This window comes from Marmota monax, unplaced genomic scaffold, assembly GCF_021218885.2.
Source record: "Marmota monax isolate L192 unplaced genomic scaffold, Marmota_monax_Labrador192_F-V1.1 WCK01_AAM20220418_F8-fsc00020, whole genome shotgun sequence".
NCBI lineage: Eukaryota > Metazoa > Chordata > Mammalia > Rodentia > Sciuridae > Marmota > Marmota monax.
The window spans coordinates 20,024,293-20,042,661 of record NW_026692912.1 but is presented as its reverse complement, the minus strand read 5'-3'; the positions used below and the strand labels follow the sequence as shown (position 1 = coordinate 20,042,661).

Here is an 18,369-nt window from a genome sequence, read left to right as displayed (position 1 = left end):
GAAATCGAGGCTCAGAAGACAACAGGATAACAAAGCCATTAAGGAGCAGAGCGAGGACTTGAACCCAGGCTTAATCTGACTCTGTAGTATTTATATTTTTGTTCTGGGCCAGGCTACATGGGCAATGACCAAACAGACTCCATCTTACCCTGAAACTTCATGTCATGTAAAAGCTGCTTCTCCCATGGGGAAGCCCTGCCTCTGTACCCATCAACAGTTGCTTAGCATAGCATGTTTGGCAAAGCAAAGTAGCAATTCTCATACAGTGTAAAATTGTTCTCTCTTTGGTTCCCATTTTTCTTGGACAATGTACCCTGTCAGAGATCAATTTGTCCAGACATTAGTAACCGTTCTTTAACTTGTACTCAACTAGGGACGTTTTGACCCATTCCCCCTCCTGCTTATGATTTTAGATCTCATGGTGTTTGCTTATGGTTTTCAATCACAGCAATAACCACTTATGATTAATATGGTTTTGGACTGTAAAAGGTGTTTTCAAACTCCAGGAGGGGGTCAAAGGGTGTAGACTTGCAGCCTTCCCCTTGGCCCCCCAGCTGGTGAATAAAGTTTCCGTTTCCTGCTTTAATATAGACTCGGTGATTAATTGCAATCTTGACTTTTAACGTTTTAATTTCCTTTTAAGTTCTCGAGTTCATGTTTGTAACAAAAGAAGATAAGTCTACTTCTGTTGATGGTGACTGTGGAAGTTTCAGTCTTCCCTGTCTTTAAAACCTTGCTGCAACTTGCTCTGTCTGTGAGTGGTGTACTGAGTAGGGAGGGTGCTGCTCACATAACTAAGTGAAATTCTAACTAAATCAATTCTAGCTGAATTAACTGCCCTGTCTTTAAACAAGGAAGAAGGAGCCAGAGTAACTTCTAGAGAACATCAACAACAAAAAAAGATTCATAGAAATCTTAAGCCAGGACTGGGGTTGAGGCTCAGCAGTAGAGCGCTCGCCTTGCACGCGCGAGGCCCTGGATTCGATCCTCAGCACCACATAAAAATAAATAAGTGAAATAAAGATATCTTTAAAAATTGTGTTAAAAAGAAATCTTAAGTCAATATAATTCAAAGTATTATTCTTGGTAGCATGTTAAAATTTATAGATCCTTAGAAGCAACAAGATAGTTCCATGCTCAACAAAAATGTAACCTCTCTGTTGATACTTCTTTAACTCAGGCTTCAGACTGCTCCAGAAGAAAATCAGAATGCTTAGAGCAGACAAGAGAAGGCCTGCAATCTGAAGATCAAATCAAGTTTGAAGATGGGACATGGAAATTTTACTGTAAATCTTAACCCTTAACTGATGGAGTCAAGTCTCTCACTCCAAGAGACATCCTGGTCAGTCAGACTTGGAGCTATGATGTGCTACCTGGGGATCCTGAAAACCATCTCCCACCACCACCTAGCTGCGGGTGAACAGAGGAAATCAACAGGCCCTGGGATCTGCGTCATCCTTGGCCCAAGTCCTGGGGTCACATGGACTAGGTTTAAATCCCAGCCTGGCAGTTTACCAGCTGTGAGATCTTTGCCAATCCCCTCACCTCTCTGAAGCTCCAGTCCCTGATAAGCAGATGAAGACAACCACAGATGTACTTCCTGGAGCTAGTCACAGGTTTACCAAGAGAACACCTGAAAGCATTTAGCACAGTGCCGACAAAGGAGCGGGTCACTAGGATATAACATCCTAGCTAGGGAAAAAGGGACAGCTCCATCAGCACGGTGGCATTCCCCTGGGGGGCTGCCACCCAAGCATGGGAAAGATATAGAGGGGGTGGGAAGGTGGGGGCATGGAGAGGCAGTTGGGCAGGGAGCGGCCAGATGTTCCAATCATTTCACTTTCTGTTTGGGGAAGAATAAGCACATTCTCCTCAGAGAAGTTTTTGCTGACATCTGGGTTTCTATTTCAAAGTAGAAAAATGAAAAGAAAAATATTTCTTGATTTTGTTTCTAAGACTAAAGTGTCCAAGTGAATGCACAGAAAAGCATCAGGCAATGAATGTGCTGGAGAGGCCTGAGTGGCGCCGGAGCTGCCGGGCCTGGATTGTGCCCAGCTCCACCCCATGTGAGTTTCAAGCTGGGCCTTCTCTCAGAAGCCTCCGTTTCCTCCTCTATAGAATGGGGGCGAGGGCACCTGCCCTGTGGGGCTGCTGTGAAGGCCTCGTGGGGGACGGGGGACGCTACACAGTGCATTCCAGGGAAATCCGGTGGTGTGGGTTTCTGCTCATCCGTACTCACCTTAAGATGGACTTCACAGACAGAGTTTTCGTGGGGCTGTAGGGAAGGCATATTTTCTGCGTACCCTGGGAAGTGAAAACGCTGAATCAGTGAGGACTGCGGTGACTCCCATCTCTGAGAGAGCCCTGCCTGGGCACTGGAAAGAAGCTGTGTCTGGACTTTCTTGGGCTCCTTCAAGGGCCATGTTCAGAAATAAACATGTTCTATGCTGGAACGAACCTTGCTCTGGCCTCTGGCATCTTCCACTGTCCCATCACCCCTGCACACTCATGGATTTGAGCACGACTTTCCACACAGGGATCCTCAGCATCTTGGCATTGTGGAGGGGAGCTGAGCCATCTGCCATGGTTAGGCTACGTGTCCCCTAAAGGCCGTGTGTTTAAAGGCTCGGTCACCAGCCGAGTGCTATTGGCAGAGGGTGGAACCTTTAAGAGGTGGGACCAGAGAAGGAAGTTAGGTCATTGGGCTGAGCTTCTGAAGTGGACTGTGGGATGTTGGTCTTTCTCCAGAGGTTCCCAGCTGCCATGAGGTGAGCAGCTTCCTCCATCTACCTATTCCTGCCATGATGTGCTGCAATGGGGCCAACTGACCATGAACTGAAACCTCCAAAATTGTGAGCCAAAACCTATTTTAAAGTTGATTGCCTCAGGTATTTTGTTATAGTAACAGAAAGCTACCTAAAACACCATCTGAACCAGAGGAGAAGAGGGTTTATTTGGTCTCTGAGCTGAGAATTGGATAAGCCTCCAAGATCATAAAAAGAAAACAGTCTCCACTTGACAACAAGACCCACATACAAGGTCTCCAACTCAAAGATTTTTTGTGGGGAGGGGGCACCTGGGGATGGAACCCAAGGCCTTGCACATGCTAGGCAAATACTCTGCCACTGAGCTACATCCTCTCCTCTTTTTACTTTTGAGACAGAGTCCCACTAAGTTGCTGAGGCTGGCCTCCAATTTGCTATCCTCCTGCCTCAGCCTCCTGAGTTGGATGTGTGACCATATCTGGCTTCAAAGACTTCTTGAACCAGAAATCATCTGAATCTTCAGAGGTTCTTCTTATGGGAAGAATTTTTGGTTATTTGCCCCAAAGAGAAAGAGGTATCCAAAAGAGAACACTGAAACCAGATGAAACCGGAAGGCTGTAAGTAGCAGCCATAAAATAAAAAATACATATAAGTAAATAAGTAAGTAAGTACAAAGTTGGCCAGAAAACCTCCTGCCCACTGCTCTGGATGAAGACACTGTTACTTCTCACTAAGGTGCAGGCACTTGAGAAAAACTGGCATGCAGTGCCCCAACGTGGTCACCTCCAACTGTTGCACAGAGTACTAATGACAGGACCCAACCCAGTTGGCACAGGAAGGGGGACATGCCAACATTTCTCTGTAGGAAATAATTTCACAAGACTTCACACCAAATAGATTTTCACCCTAAATCTGCTTCAAAAAGAAAAAATTCTGAATGTACCATAAAAGTTTATATAAGGTAAAGGTGGCATATGTGGCTCAGGGATTAAGCTGGACTGGATGTCATTTATTAATTTACTCAACAACTTATTACTAGGGCCCTGCCTATGTGCTTAGCACAGAGCTAGGTAGTGGGATAATGAGGACAGAGAAGACATCTTCCTGACTTCCATGAACTCGGTCTAGTGGGCGAGACAGTAGGAATCGAAGATTTACACATAGAATTAATTATGTGCAATGGTGACAGCTTGGCTCTGCTGGTTTCTGCCTGGTCTGCTACCAGCATGTGGCCTCAGCCATGTCATTTAACCTCCCTGACTTCGAAAGCATCTATTGAGATAATGTACTTGGAGGACTTAGTATAGTGCCTGGCATGTGCTCAATAATGTTAGATTTGATTACTGTTACTACTCCTGTCTTAAATCACTATAAAAAGCTCCTAGCCACAAAACTGTGTGGTGACTCCTGGACATTCTTCTGGGCCTTTTGAAGTTACTGATTTATTGCTCTGTGTGTGTGTGTGTGTGTGTGTGTGCGCGCGCGCGCGCACCCGCACGCGCGCAGGCGCACACCATTTCCAACATACCATATGTTGTCTTTGAAAAATTCTTCAAGAAGGAAAGGGAAAAATACCAAGAAAAGAAAATGAAAAGAATGACTGAAAGACAGAGGTCAAATATAAGGACTACTAGAAGGGGAATTCAGGAGACAGGAAAAAAAAGCAGCCATCATGAACATGACATAAGAAACTCCCCTGAGCTCAATGAAGAGTTACACCTGCAAATTGAAGGGTTTCCTTTCAGCTCACTCCCCAGCTGGGTGTTTGGAAACTACCACAGGCAGTGGCTGCCTGTCCAGTTAAGTCTAGAGCAGTTTTTCTAAACTGCTAGACTGACAAAAGGGCTGAACCTAAAAAAGATTCTAGAAGTGGAGCTGATGTGGTGGTTGGCCGAACATCTCCTGGGGCAGGAGCACCACAGGGCTGTACCCAGGTAAATGCTGTGGAATTTTTCCAGGACACCTTTCTCCTTTAGCTGAAGGTGGGCCGGTTCACTGCTTTCAGTATTAAAAGTGGCTGAGGTGAATGAACTGATATACTTCATAAAATATAGTTCTGTATTCTCAGAGGCCAAGACGGAGGCAAGTGACTGTGTCTGATTAGTGGTTTATAAATAAGGGAAGGTTACTGTTAAACTCAGAATTGTGTAATCCTGAAATACCCAAACTGAAAGAACCTCGTAGGAAAAGGCTTACCTGAGCCACCTGGACAATGAGGCTTGCGAAACCCTGGACTGGGAATGACCTGTGTGCGAGTCAGGTACTTACTGTTTTCCTCCAAAGAATTGCACGGTATTGAGGGACACGCTGATTGTTCTGGTCAGAAAGGGTCACTGACAAGAAGAAAGGGCTCTTCTCTGCGTCATTTCCGATGTAATTCTGGTGGACTGGAGAAGAAACAGGTTTAGAATCCAAGAGCGCAACTCCTTCTTCTAGGCAGAGAGGAGGGGACCCTGTGGTGGTGTCCAGACTTTCCTACACGTGAGCTCAGGGAATGATAATCCCAAGCCCAACATGGGACAGAACCTGTTCATACCTGATAATCATGCCTGTGACTGGTTCAGGAATCAATCCTGAATCAAATTCCCCTTTCCCTTGCCAGTGACTGGCTCAGGAGTGAACATGTGACCCAATGCTGGCCAATGAGAAAGAAGGAGAAATCTGATAAAGAGATTTCTAGAAAGCCTCCTGACTCAAAAACCTTCTTTTGGACAGATGTCTAGATGTGATGATTGAATTACTACTGAAACCACCTTGTGATCCGGTGGAGGGCCAAGTTGCCACACTAAGGATGCAGAAGCAGAAAAGGGGCAAGAGCCCAGGTCCTTGACATCACTGAGCCTTCGAATCACCCACCTCAGAGCCTATCCTCCTTCTGGATTTCTCATCCTATATCTTCTCATTTAAGCCAGTTTAGGGCAGGCTTTCTGTTACTGGAAGCTGATGGCACCAAACTCATGGCACCATTTTCTGTCAAATCATCACTGTGCTGGGTTTGCACTGGGGAAGGCGACAACCTTCCTGCTGATTTCTGTCTCTATAAAAGCTTCTATATTCCCCCACCAACTTGAATAAATTCTGCTGTCCAAATACACGAACTTCTTAGAGGTGCTGCATCAGGTTTCTAAAGACATCACTAAGGTCTGATTGCTCTCATTTCACAGCTCAAAGATCAACATATGCATTAGCCTAAGAAGCAACTTCTCAAACTCATTTAGGATCCTGCGCAGAGCTTATTCTTCCATTGCCAGTGTCTTCTGTCACTAACACACTCCTGTTTTCCATCTTTTTGTGTATTTTCACTTGAGTCCTTTGTTCTAGAAGTATGATGTTTGAAAGCTCTTAGTGACTGAGCTCTTGGGATATGCCAGGCACTGGGTTTAGTGCTATTTCTTCTTTTCAAACCTTCTAGGTAGGGACTAACACCTACTTTAAAAATAGGGAAGCTGACTCGCAGGAAGTGGAGAGTAGCTCCTGTAAGATTCTCTGTTAATAGATGCAAACCCATTGTGTGAGTGCCTGTGGGCAGGGACCACGCTGCCTCTGCACTCTGTCCCCACTGCTCTTGCAGGCTGCCTGGCAGATAGCAGGCTACTCACAGCTGAATGGCACCGGCACCCACTATCTAATGCCCCTCTTGCCCACATTGGCCCAGAAGCTTGGGGAACCAGTTCTCTGCCTCACTGCCTATGTTCAAAGCTCACTAAATTTGTTTTTCCACCTGAAAATTCTAGTCTCTCAAAGCCCTCATTCAGATTCTATAATCCCCTTTAACTCCCCAGGGACAAAAACACCTTGGAAAAAATCTAAATGACAAAACAAATCCCAATCAAAAAAAAAAAAAAGAGGAAAGAAAAATTCCTAGGGCTGCGACTCCAAATAGCATCTTTTAATCTACAAAGCTTACTACTGACAGTGAAGTGAAATGCCCTGACCTTAGTGTCCCTAAATTGCCTAGTTTCACTCATATATAGCACCAGAAATTACACTAGCACTCATTTTCATTTTGAGTATCTTTTCTTCCCAACCACTATAATGGCATAATTACCTTGTCCTAAAAAATACTTGAAATACCATCTGGTGTGGTATTCCGGGTTCTCTAAGTGCACGTCTGTTCTTCGCCAAGTACCTGGCAGAGCAGTCGCATTCTGTAATGGAACAAAGTTTGTGCCATTAAGAACCTTACTTAGAAAGCGAATAAGCTGGAAATGAACCAGAGGCCAAAGAACCAGAAAAAAACCATTGTTCAAAGCAACACCCAGGGGCTCTAACTTCATGTTCTCATTAGAAAAGACACTTGGTCTGAGTCTGCATCATGGAGGTGTTCCAGAGGCCCCCCGGAGACGAGAGAGAACCGAGTGAGGCGGGAACTGACAGGAGTATAAGGTAGCTCTGTCAGAGGTTTCACAACATTTGGGGGTTGGTGCCCCCCAGAGTGCCAGCTGTTTGCTACCTGACACAGGCACATTTCACCTCCAACTCATCTCAGCCTCTGACCTCAAGCCCACAACCATGTAAAATTCTTAAGATGTATTATAAAAATCACCCAACTGATGTGGAAAATATGGATGAACATAACAAGTAACCAAAATACTTTATCTGAAGATAATCATTATTAATGTTTGGGTATTTTTTCTATGCATATTCATATGCATTCTTCTTACCAAAATGAATTGTACTGAACATACAGCCTCTGGCTTGCCTTAGCTCTTATCCATGTCAATAAATATATTTCTACAATGTTAATCTTTTTGGCTCAGGTGGCAGTCTGCCCTGTGGACACAATATGACTATTTAACAATATCTGACCACTGTAAATAAAGTTGTGCTGAACACCTAATCCCCGGCTCACATGCCAACGTGGCAGGTTATCCCTGGAGGATAAATTCTTGGAAGCCAAACTGCTCTGCCAAGGAGTAGGCACATCGCCAGGGATCTGTGACATGGTGCCGTGATCAGAGCTCCCTCAGCCCTGATGGAGGCTTCCCCTTCCCATGCCCTTGATGTTTCCTCTTCAAAATTTAATGGCAAAAATGTCATCTCAACGTTGTTTGGGTTTCTTTATTCACCAACGGAATTGAACATTTCCTTTATACTTTTATTAATTATTTACAATTCTTCTTTTGTGGGTTACCCGCTTATGTCCTTTGTCCGTTTTATAATCGTTGTATATTATTTTTTCATATTTATTTGTGAAAACTTTGAAATAAAATGCAAATCATTTTTTTAATCAGTTTAATTTTTAACTTTGCTTATGATAATTTTGGGCACAGAGGGATGTTTTAAATTTCTCAGATTGTTCCCCTCCTGGCTCCTGTCTTTAGTATCATTACATAAAAAGGTTTCTCCATACCATTATTTTTAAAAATATATTTTTAGTTGTTGATGAACCTTTATTTGTTTATGTGTGGTGCTAAGAATGGAATCCAGTGGCTCACACATGGTAGGCAAACACTCCACCACTGAGCCCCAGCCCCAGCCCCTCCATACCATTATTATTTTTTTTTTAAGAGAGAGAGAGAGAGAGAGAGACAGAGAGATTTTTTTTTAATATTTATTTTTTAGTTTTCGGCAGACACAACATCTTTGTATGTGATGCTGAGGATCGAACCCGGGCCGCACGCATGCCAGGCAAGCGTGCTACGGCTTGAGCCACATCCCCAGCCCTCCATACCATTATTAATGAAACTATTTACCTTTAAATTCTAAATGTTCTATGGCTTCATTTTTAAATTTCATTCTTTAATCTGTTGAGCATTTTTGATGTTTGCTATGAAGTAAAGATCAATTTTTTCCTAATAGTTTATCAATCAACCTAATTCCAATTTTTTGAACACTATCACTCCCAACCTTCATAAGGTAATAAATACTTTTATGGTGAATGTCTGAGTCTTGCCTGGACTGGGCAGGAGTTATGTTAGACACACATTTTTCTGAATGATTGGCAGTTACTCTACCAAAGCTCCATGGACATCTATTTTGTGCCTGTGTAGGAGGCAAGCTACTAGAACGTACTTCTTGATTTTTCCTCTAGCGATTTGTTAGATGTTTGCGATCAGTTTTTTTTTTCAATAATTTTGAGAAACTTTTCTTCAACTCTGAATTTTCAAAGAGGTTTTTCTCTGGAATGAATATTAAATGTTACTAAGAGCTTTTTTTTTTTTTTCTTTTTTGCCACTATTGAGAGAATAGTTACATAGAGGAAAATCATAGTGATGTGTTATATATAGCAACAGTTCTTCTGGTGTTGAAGAATTCTTAGACTTCTGGAATGCACCCTACTGGGTCATGGGGTATTATTCTTTTAATGGAAAGCTGGCTTTAAAAAATGATTTATGCATCATAGTTGTTAGTGAGATGGATTGATGCTTCTTTGGTGTGTGTGTTGCTGTCACATTCTCGGGGTTACGAACTGAATCGAGAAACTTCCTGCCTTTGCTAAGAGCTCTAAATGCCAAGTATCAGGCTATGCATTATTTCCAGAACTGCCACCATCAATTTGATGAGACACAGTCTACTTTAACCCCATTCTTTCTGATGAGGAAATCGAGACTTAATAAGTTTATGAATGTTGCTTGCGGATGCAGAGATAATCAGTAGCAGAGCTGGAACTGAAGCCAGTTCCCATTTCAGAGGTGTTTTCTCTCTTTAATTTTAGCCATTACATCATTTTCTGTGTCTTTTTTTTTTGTGTGTGTCCTGCCTTTTTAACTTATCAGGGAATAAAACTGTAGGTTAAAGTTTCTTAATATTATTATGCTTTATTGGATTATCTTGAATTTTGAAAAACAGCTGCAGCTAAATATGTATAAATCTTTATTTGGAAAAAATTTTTAAACTTATATAAGAGCTGCAAGAATAAGAACAGTGAAGAGAGCTGTGAGAATGAGGAAGCAGAGAGCATCCCCTTTACCAGGCTCACCTGTGAAAACGTCTCACCCGCCATTTGTTCTCTCACCTACACACACACACACACACACACACACACACATACAATTTTTCCGGAACCATTCAAGACTCAGATGCATAAAGAATAGCCCTTGGGAGCTGGGGTTCTGGCTCAGTGGTAGAGTGCTTGCCTAGCATGTGTGAGGCATTGGGTTCTGGTTTCGATTCTCAGCACCATGTAAACAAATTAAATAAACAAAGTAAAGTTATTAAAAAAAAAAAAGAATAGCCCTTTACCCCTCAACGCTTCAGTGTGTACTTCTCAAGCAAAGGGACATCTTACATAACCATGGCGTGGCTTTGCCAGTGTCTGTACGTTTAACATTGGTGCAGCACTTTTATTTTCTATATTCCCATTTCATCAAGTGGCTCAACAGTGCTGTTTGAAGCTTTGTCCTTCTTTAGTGTGGATCAATTTGCCTCTAGCTTCCCTTCATCTGCAACTTTTCCACACACTCTCTTTTATGACAGTGACATGAAGACTGCAGCACCCTTTTTCCTGGTTTTTTAAAATAAAGCCCTCCGCGTTTGGAGTCTGCCTGACATTTCCCCGCACTTAGACTCGGGGTCTGCACACCTGTGGGAGCATCATGAGTGAGGCTGGTCCTTCTCAGCTTATGGAGACACTCGCCCGAGATGCCCTGTGCTCCTTGTTGGTGAGGTTAATTCTGATCACCTGATCAGGGTGTCCCTCTTGGCTTTGACCTTCTGGTGAGACTTCAGAAGGCGTATTGTTGGAATCTGCTCCTCATAGGTTCACTAGCAACAGCCCTTTACTTCCTAACCAGGAGCCCTGGCAGTGCTCCTGCTCCACAGAGGTCTCTCTCTACCTGATACCAGGCAGAGTGCCGCCTCCACCTAGGGCCTGTCAACCAACCTTGGGCATCAGTGGACCAGAGTGGGGTGTAGCCCAGGAAGCTGGCCTTAGCCAGTCAGACCCCTCAATAGTTGGTATCATTGCCTTGAGCCCTGGAACCTAGAAAGCTTCCGTAGAGCCTGAAGAGGAGACTCTCTCATGTCCCCAGCACAGCTAAACTCCTGGAGCCTCCAAGATTTGCACAACTCAGAGAGGGTTCTTTGAGGCAGCGGCACCAGATGGCAGCTCAGCACTTCTCAGATTTGTTGGAATGTGCACTCCTGGGTTCACTGTAGAACTCCTCCTCCAGATCTCTCTGAGTACCTTTTTTTGTTTTGTTTTTGTGGTGCTGGAGATCAAACCCATGATCTCATGCAAGCTAGACAAGCGCTACACTGCAATCCAAGATCTACATTTTAACAAGCAACCGGGTGATGTTGATGACATGAAATTTTCAGAACCAATGCTCTATACCAGGGGTTCTGAAAGAATTGAGGCTGGAAAGGGGGAAAGGACTCAGATGGGGCAAAACAAATACATCTGTATTTTCCCTAACTTCCAGAATTTAGTGTTTCATTCAAGTATGAGCATATAAAATAAACTACAGTAGAGTGAACAGTCCTAGTAACCATCTCTCTCTCTTTCTCTCTCTCTCTCTCTCTCTCTCACACACACACACACACACACACTCACACACACACACACCAGATACTTTTAAAAACTTGATAAAACTCATTATAGTGTTTGCAGCTATATAGAAACACTGTTTATGTTCTTCCACCATTTAAAATTATAGTAGTTACAGAATCTACTTCTGGATTGGTTATTTAATATAAGTAAAAAACACATATATCATGAATTAGGTTTAGAAAATCCTCCTGGGGCTGGGGATGTAGCTTGGTGGCACAACACCTGCTTAGCATACATGAGACTCTAGGTTTGATTCCCCAGCAATATGAAAAAAAAAATTCTGATAACTTGATTATTGATCAACCATTTCCTTTGTAATCCTCTGTGGTTTTTTAAAAATATTTTTTTAGTTGTAGATGGATACAATATCTTTATTTGTTTATTTTTATGTGGTGCTGAGGATCAAACCCAGTGCTTCACACGTGCAAGGCAGGTGCTCTACCACTGAGCAACAGCCTCTGACCCAATCCTCTTATTTTATATGCCTTTAAAAATATTATTCTGAGAAGGGATCTACAGACTTCACCAGAATGCTGAGAAGGGTTGAAGGAACAGAAAATGCACACCTAGGACCTTTGAAGCATGTGCCTCTGCCTGACCTTCTCTAGAGGCTGATGGTGGCCACTGTGGAATGGACTAACCCAGGAGAGGTAAGATGCAGTCAGCATCTGGAGGGAAGGACAATGGGACTGGGCAGTGGCTCATCTCATAAGTCAGGTACAAGCTGTTAATTATAGGCCTTTTTTTTTTTAATGATTTAAAAGTTACCTATTTAACTTTCATCTTCACTGAATATTTAACTGAAATGGGGGACCCAACACCCAAAAAGTTGTGAGTTTCAGTAGCAAGCACCTCCTGGCCCTGGTGAAAAGCACACATGACGGGATGTGAAGACAAGAATGCACACAGGAAGTGACAGGGCCAGAGCCACAACCCCCAGCCCAGGACCCAGGAGAACATCTCTGAAAACAAGCCCTGCTTGGGATGACATAGTGGCCGTAATGGGACATGCAAGTGTCCAGCTTTTTACACGTGAGCACCCTGGTAACCACTGCCTGATCACGACCGGAAGTGTTCTCAGTGTCCTGGAGGCTCCCGTCATTACCCAGCCACATCCTCAAAGGCAACCACTAGCTGCCATCTGTCTCCATGGGCTTTATCTGCTCTGGAACATCATAAAAATGAAATCACTTCCTGTGTTCTCCAGGTTTCCAGTCCCGCGACATTCTGTCTGTGATGTTCTCCTTTCCCCGGCTGCAGCCGTTCTTTCTTGTTCACACTGTGTGGTCCATGGGTGGTAACAGCTCAGGTTCATTCTCCAGCTGGTGGACATTGGGATTGTTTGTGATTTTATTAAGAATAAAGTCACTGTGAACGTTCTGTGTCTTTCTGTCCTGGGACACAGAAGATGCACACGTTCAGTTTTAATAGGTGCTGCCAGACAGATTTCCAAAAAGGAGTCACCACTTCACACTCCTACTCGCCATGTGTGGGTTCCAGCTGCTCCATAGCCCCTGACCAGATGCTCAGCATTTCAGGTCTTCACTTCAGCACTTCTGGAAGAGTGCAGCAGCACCTAACTGTGGTTTTAATTCTCAATAAATTCTAATTATTTTACATATGCCTGATTTTACAAAGGAGGTCAGGAATACCAAAACTTTGTCTATAGCAATTTAAGGTGTCAATGAAACAGGAATGTGTTATTTGCTGCTGACAAGAAAGTTAGGAGGAAATATTGTGATGAGAGCATTTTCTAGATAACTGAACTATTTAGCTCTGCAACTGCCCGTGTTTACTTTACACCCACGTAGATGTTTGCTAAAGGTCTCAGTAGGTTAATGGGCTTATGCTGTTCTGTGCTGCAGAAGTGCCTGGACGGGCCTGCTGTCCAGAGAGTTCAAAGGCTCAGAAAACCTCGTCTTCTCTGCTTTGAATTCCAAAGCCCACCAAAGCTTCTTATTGCCTTCACTCTTTTTTTTTTTTTAACCCATTTATACTTGTGGGATGTGAAGGAGAGGGCTTGAAACTGGCCAGGATATTTTAAGAATTCAACAAAATCTATATATGAAACACTGATTTTTTTAAAAAAAATTTTTTTAGATGTTGATAGACTTTTATTTTATTCATTTATTTATATGCAGTGCTGAGAATTGAACTTAGTGCCTCACCCATGCTAAGCAAGTACTCTACCACTGAGCCACAACCCACGCCCCAAAACACTGATTTTATTTGAATGTTCTTAAATATTTGGCTTCAAGCAGAGAATCAACACAATACAAACCTGCAACAAATGAGTCCCCAAATTTCATATAATGCCTGTGATTTTTCATCATCTCTTTCACAGTGAGCTCAATAAAAATGTGAAAGCCTTGAATAGCTTGGCCTTTAGTTCCTCAATTAAATTGCTGAGAGAACCCTGGCAGGATGGAAGATAGATTTTTTTTAAAAAAAGCTAAATTTTGGGGGGCTGGGGTTGTGGCTCAGCAGTAGAGCGCTCACCTAGCATGTGCGAGGCCCTGGGTTGGATCCTCAGAACCACATAAAAACAAATAAACAAAATAAAAGTACTGTATACAACTAAAAACAAAATAAATATTTTTAAAAAACTAAATTTTTTAAAATTACATTGTAATCAGGGGTAGAAGCTGCTTGTAAAAAAGTAAAATTAAACAAAAATTAAAATCCATTTTTCTCCCCATCTTCTATGTTCCATTCCACTTCTTTTCCCTGAAATAACCATACTATCAGATTGATTTTGGATAGTGCCAGATCTTCTTAATGCATTTTCAAGGATGTGCTTACTTTACACACACACATACACACACACACACACCAGACACATACATATGCATACACACATATACATGATTTGTTTTCATAAATGGGACAATAGTGCAGATATTACACTGAAGCTTGGTTTTTCACTAAAGAAAACATCTTGGAGCAGGGCATGGTGGCACGCGCCTGTAGTCCCAGCTATTTAAGAGGTTAAGGCAGGAGGATTGAGTGAGCTTACCAGTTCAAGACCAGCCTGGCAACAGTGAGACACTGTCTCAACAAGTACAACAGCATCTTGGGAATAGTCCTATGTCAGGACATAAAGAGCTAATTTGTTTAATGTATACAGATATGACTTATTCTTTTTAATAATTTGGGTTGACTATAGACTTATAAAACCTGTGAAGAACATGGAAGAGTCCAAGGAGGGAAGCTAAGCCTCCAGCTGCTGTCCTGACCTCTCAGGCTCATTCTCCAGAAGCAATTATGGTTACATTCTCAAGTATTCTTTTGGAAATTTTCTTACATATTGACACGCATATTTATCTTTTTTTTTTTTTTACAGAAGGAAAATGGATATTATACAAATCATTCTAGAATTTGCTCTTCTAACACTCTGCTGTGATGTTTTTCTATGGTAGTGAATATACCTCTATTTCATTTTTTTTTTTGTACCAAGGATTGAACCCAGGGGCAATTAACCACTAAGCCACATCCCCAGTCATTTTAAAAATATTTTGTTAGAATTTTTAGACAGAGTCTTACTAAGTTGCTTAGGGCCTAAATTGCTGAGTTTAGCCTTGAACTTCTGATCCTCCTGCCTCAGCCTCCCAAGCCTCTGGGATTACAGGCATGCATCACCACACCCAGTTCTACTTTATCTTTCCAATAGTTGAGACCAATCATTCCAGTATTTCAATTATACAGTCATAATTGTACCATAATTTATATTAATCATTCCTCTATTCATGGAAATCGAAGTTGTTTCCAGTTTTTTCCCCACTATTTTAAATATTGCTGCAGTACACATCTTAGCAGAACTGAGGCCAAATGGTATACACATTTGTAGTTATTGCTAATTGCCCTCCCCAAATATTAAACTAATTTCTACATCCCTCAACAGTGTATAAGAGAACCATCCCCATGCTAACGGCCATTGTTGTAAAGAGCCGAGAGACTGTCCCCTCTGCTCCACCATCTACTAATTGGTACATACAAGTGAGCAGTGTGGGAGCTCCCTAGTGACCCACCTGGGGGGGTCATGCACATTTTAATTAATAATCTGAATGAGCACACAGATGGCAAGACAAGAATATCTGAAGGAAATATAAAGCTGCTCAGTGGTTCAGCTAATAGGACAGGTGACAAAATCAAGATGTCACAAAAATTCTTGATAATTAACAATTATGGGACTCTCTAATGAGATTAAATTCAGTGAAGATAATGCCAAATCCTACCCTTAGGTGCAAAATATGAAGTACTCCAGTGCAGGGCGGGGAGGTCAGGTGCTGTGAAGTGGGCTGCAGCTCCTTCTCTACCCATCAGGAGCTGAGGCTCAGAGACACCGAGCTGCAGACCAGTAAGCGTTGGAGCTGAGATGGGAAGCTAGGTCTGTGTGACTCCAAAATCATCCCTGCAACCCCACACTGCCTCACTGCTAAACCCCAGCACACATGAAATAGGCAGGGGTGGGGGATGCCATACTGTCAGTTCATAGTGGGTTTAGGGGCTTCAAAAAAGTAGACGGAGTGTCTACAGTAAGGAAGGAGACAGCCCGGCTTCCTCTGTGGCCTTATAGAGCACATCCAGAGCCCTGTGTTCCCTTCTGAGCACTTAAGGCTCATTGGCTAGAGATGTTATTACCTTGATTTGATCATTGCACACTGAAACTTCACACTGTACCCCATAACTATGTTCAATGATTATGTGTCAATCAAAAGTAAATAAATTTGCCAATTAAAAATTCTGACACATAGTAAGTATATTTGGTAAGTTTTCAATATTATTACTAAAATTATAGAAGTAGGAATGAGAAATTAATAGTGAGAAGGTAGACTAAATGAGAAGGGTCAATATGCATGATGACTTATAAATATGTTGAGAAACTAATAAAATAAAAATAAGATGCTCATTAGTGGCCTCCCATGTATCCAAGGAACAGAAAGGGGGATAATGGAGGCACTGGTTCCATCTAATAAGGAACACAACAGATATCTCTGAATACGGAAGACCCATCATGGTGAAGAGGGCTCAGCCTTATCCTATGGGGCTGTGGAGAACAAAGCAGAAAAAATAGATGTGCTCTGTTCAGTGAAAAGAATTTTATAGCAATTAGCAATTCTGAAAAATGGAATTATCTACTCTGGGGATGCAGAATAATGGGAGACAGATATTTGGCCTTTGACCCTGGTTCCTGACATTGAGCTCCTAAAATCCTTGGAATTCCCTGAGTGAGAAGGGTAACAGGTGTGCCTTTTGTTCTAAGGAGGTGACTCTTGGTGGCCGGTTGTTGGAAAGACTAAGCCTTGATTAAAAGCTTGGAACTTACATCCCCACCTCCCAATCTCCTGGGAGAGAAGAGGGCTGGAGAGAGAATCATTGATGAATGGCCAATCATTCCATCAATTGTGCCTGTGACACAGCCATAAGCCCCCCGCACCGGGGTTCCACAGAGCTTCCTGTTGTTGGACAGTCATGTGCTGAGAGGAGGGCACCTGAAGGGGGTGCGGCAGCTCCTTGCCAGGCACCCTGCCCCACACTTATTCTATGTGCCATCCCAGTGGGATGTTCCTGAGATACGTCCTTTATAATAATCCAGTGACAAGAGTAAACTGCTTTCCTGAGCTCCTGAGTCATTTCAGCAAATCAGGGAACCTGAGGAGGGCTATGGAAACACTGGCCAAGCAAGCCAGTGGTGAGGGCTGTGTGGCCACCCATGGCCTTCACATGAACCTGCAGTTCTGGTCTGTCCCCTGGATGTTTAAAGGCTTCAACCCAAGGACTGAGTTTAAAGGTACCTTGCAAAAGCAAACCAAAATCCTCTGTGCCAAAGGCAATGTGCTGAGGGCCTCCAGTGTCCTCAGGATAAATTTCAAGACCAGACAGCACAGAACCAGGTGGCCAGGCACACTCAGACACAACAGACGGCGAGTCACAGAAACCTCTGCTCGCTGTCCAGAGAAATAAAAAACAAATTCAACATTATCTTAAGGAAACAGCAAACTATAGGAGGTGACCATACAACCTTGATGTAGCCAGTGGATTCTTACATACTGAAAGCAAAGCAACCAAAGAAACAATAACAAACTGTGTACTATCAAGTTAAGAACTCTGTGATTCAAAGGACACAATCAAGAAAGCAGGAAAAAAAAAAACATAGAATGGGAAAAAGTTTTTACAAATCATGTATCTCATAAGGTCTAGTGTGCACCCTATATAAAAGACCTTATAATCCAAAAATGAAAGGACAAGTAACCCAATAATGAAATGCTTTGTAATTTGTTTTTTCATGGGTTCAGAAAATTTTAAATTGCTGTATTGAGTCTTCTATTGCACTAACTGCTCTAATTAACTCAGAGCAAGGCTGATTATCTTCCTCTGAGTGTCATGTGCCTCTGGGGTCTTTCATTGGGTGGGACATTGAGTTGGACACTTGTCAGAAGCTTATAACTGAGGACCATCAACATAAAACAAAGCCAAGGTACTCCAACTGAGAACTCATGCTCAGTAGCTTTGGTGGAAACAAAATCTAAAACACTACTTGATCTTGGTATTATCTTCCAGAGAAGCAATCTGACGGGATTGTGTTTCATATGCAGCAGACCACAGTGATCTGTTAAGTCAACAGATCCACCAATGATTCCAGTAGTCAAAGGACCTACCCAAGGTCATGCTGCTGGTGAGCTGTAGAGCCATAACTTGAGCCCAGGCATCTGACTGCAGAGTCAGTCCTGTCCATGACCTGCCACAGGTGATTTCCCATCCATGGCTAGGAGCCAGAACCTGTCCCCAGGTGTATGTCAGAGTAGGTGACTCGGCCTGGTGAGCAGTGTTTGATGGCCAAAGTTCATAGTGATTTCAGAACCACATGAAGACCCCATTTATGTCTTTCCTGGAGGTGTGGGTTTCCTCCAGACACAAGTCCCAGCAGGGGCCAGAGCTGTGCTTGGTGGGTATAGTCCAAGGCAGTTTGCTCATTTTGGGCTGGGCTGAATTCTGAAAGCTTTTGGTAGCAGAAGCATGTCCTGAGGCACAGTAGTCTCTGGGGTCTCCAGTGTGTTGGTTCTCAGAGCAGAAACTTAGCATGGTGGTCACTGGTTTTCTGAGTACTGA

At 42.8% G+C, this 18,369-nt stretch overlaps 1 protein-coding gene across 5 annotated transcripts in view; it reads right to left on the bottom strand.

Annotated features, from left to right (window-relative positions):
• Nucleotides 1-18,369, bottom strand: part of Garnl3 (GTPase activating Rap/RanGAP domain like 3) — a 143,802-nt gene that overhangs the window by 65,582 nt on the left and 59,851 nt on the right. For all 5 annotated transcript variants that reach the window (XM_046451190.2, XM_046451191.2, XM_058581776.1 and 2 more), the window contains 3 exons: nucleotides 6,814-6,913; nucleotides 5,034-5,152; nucleotides 2,240-2,304 (listed from right to left, as the gene is read on the bottom strand). In XM_046451190.2, the coding sequence (XP_046307146.1) occupies nucleotides 2,240-2,304; nucleotides 5,034-5,152; nucleotides 6,814-6,913 (284 nt within the window). The remainder of the gene's footprint in view (nucleotides 1-2,239; nucleotides 2,305-5,033; nucleotides 5,153-6,813; nucleotides 6,914-18,369) is intronic.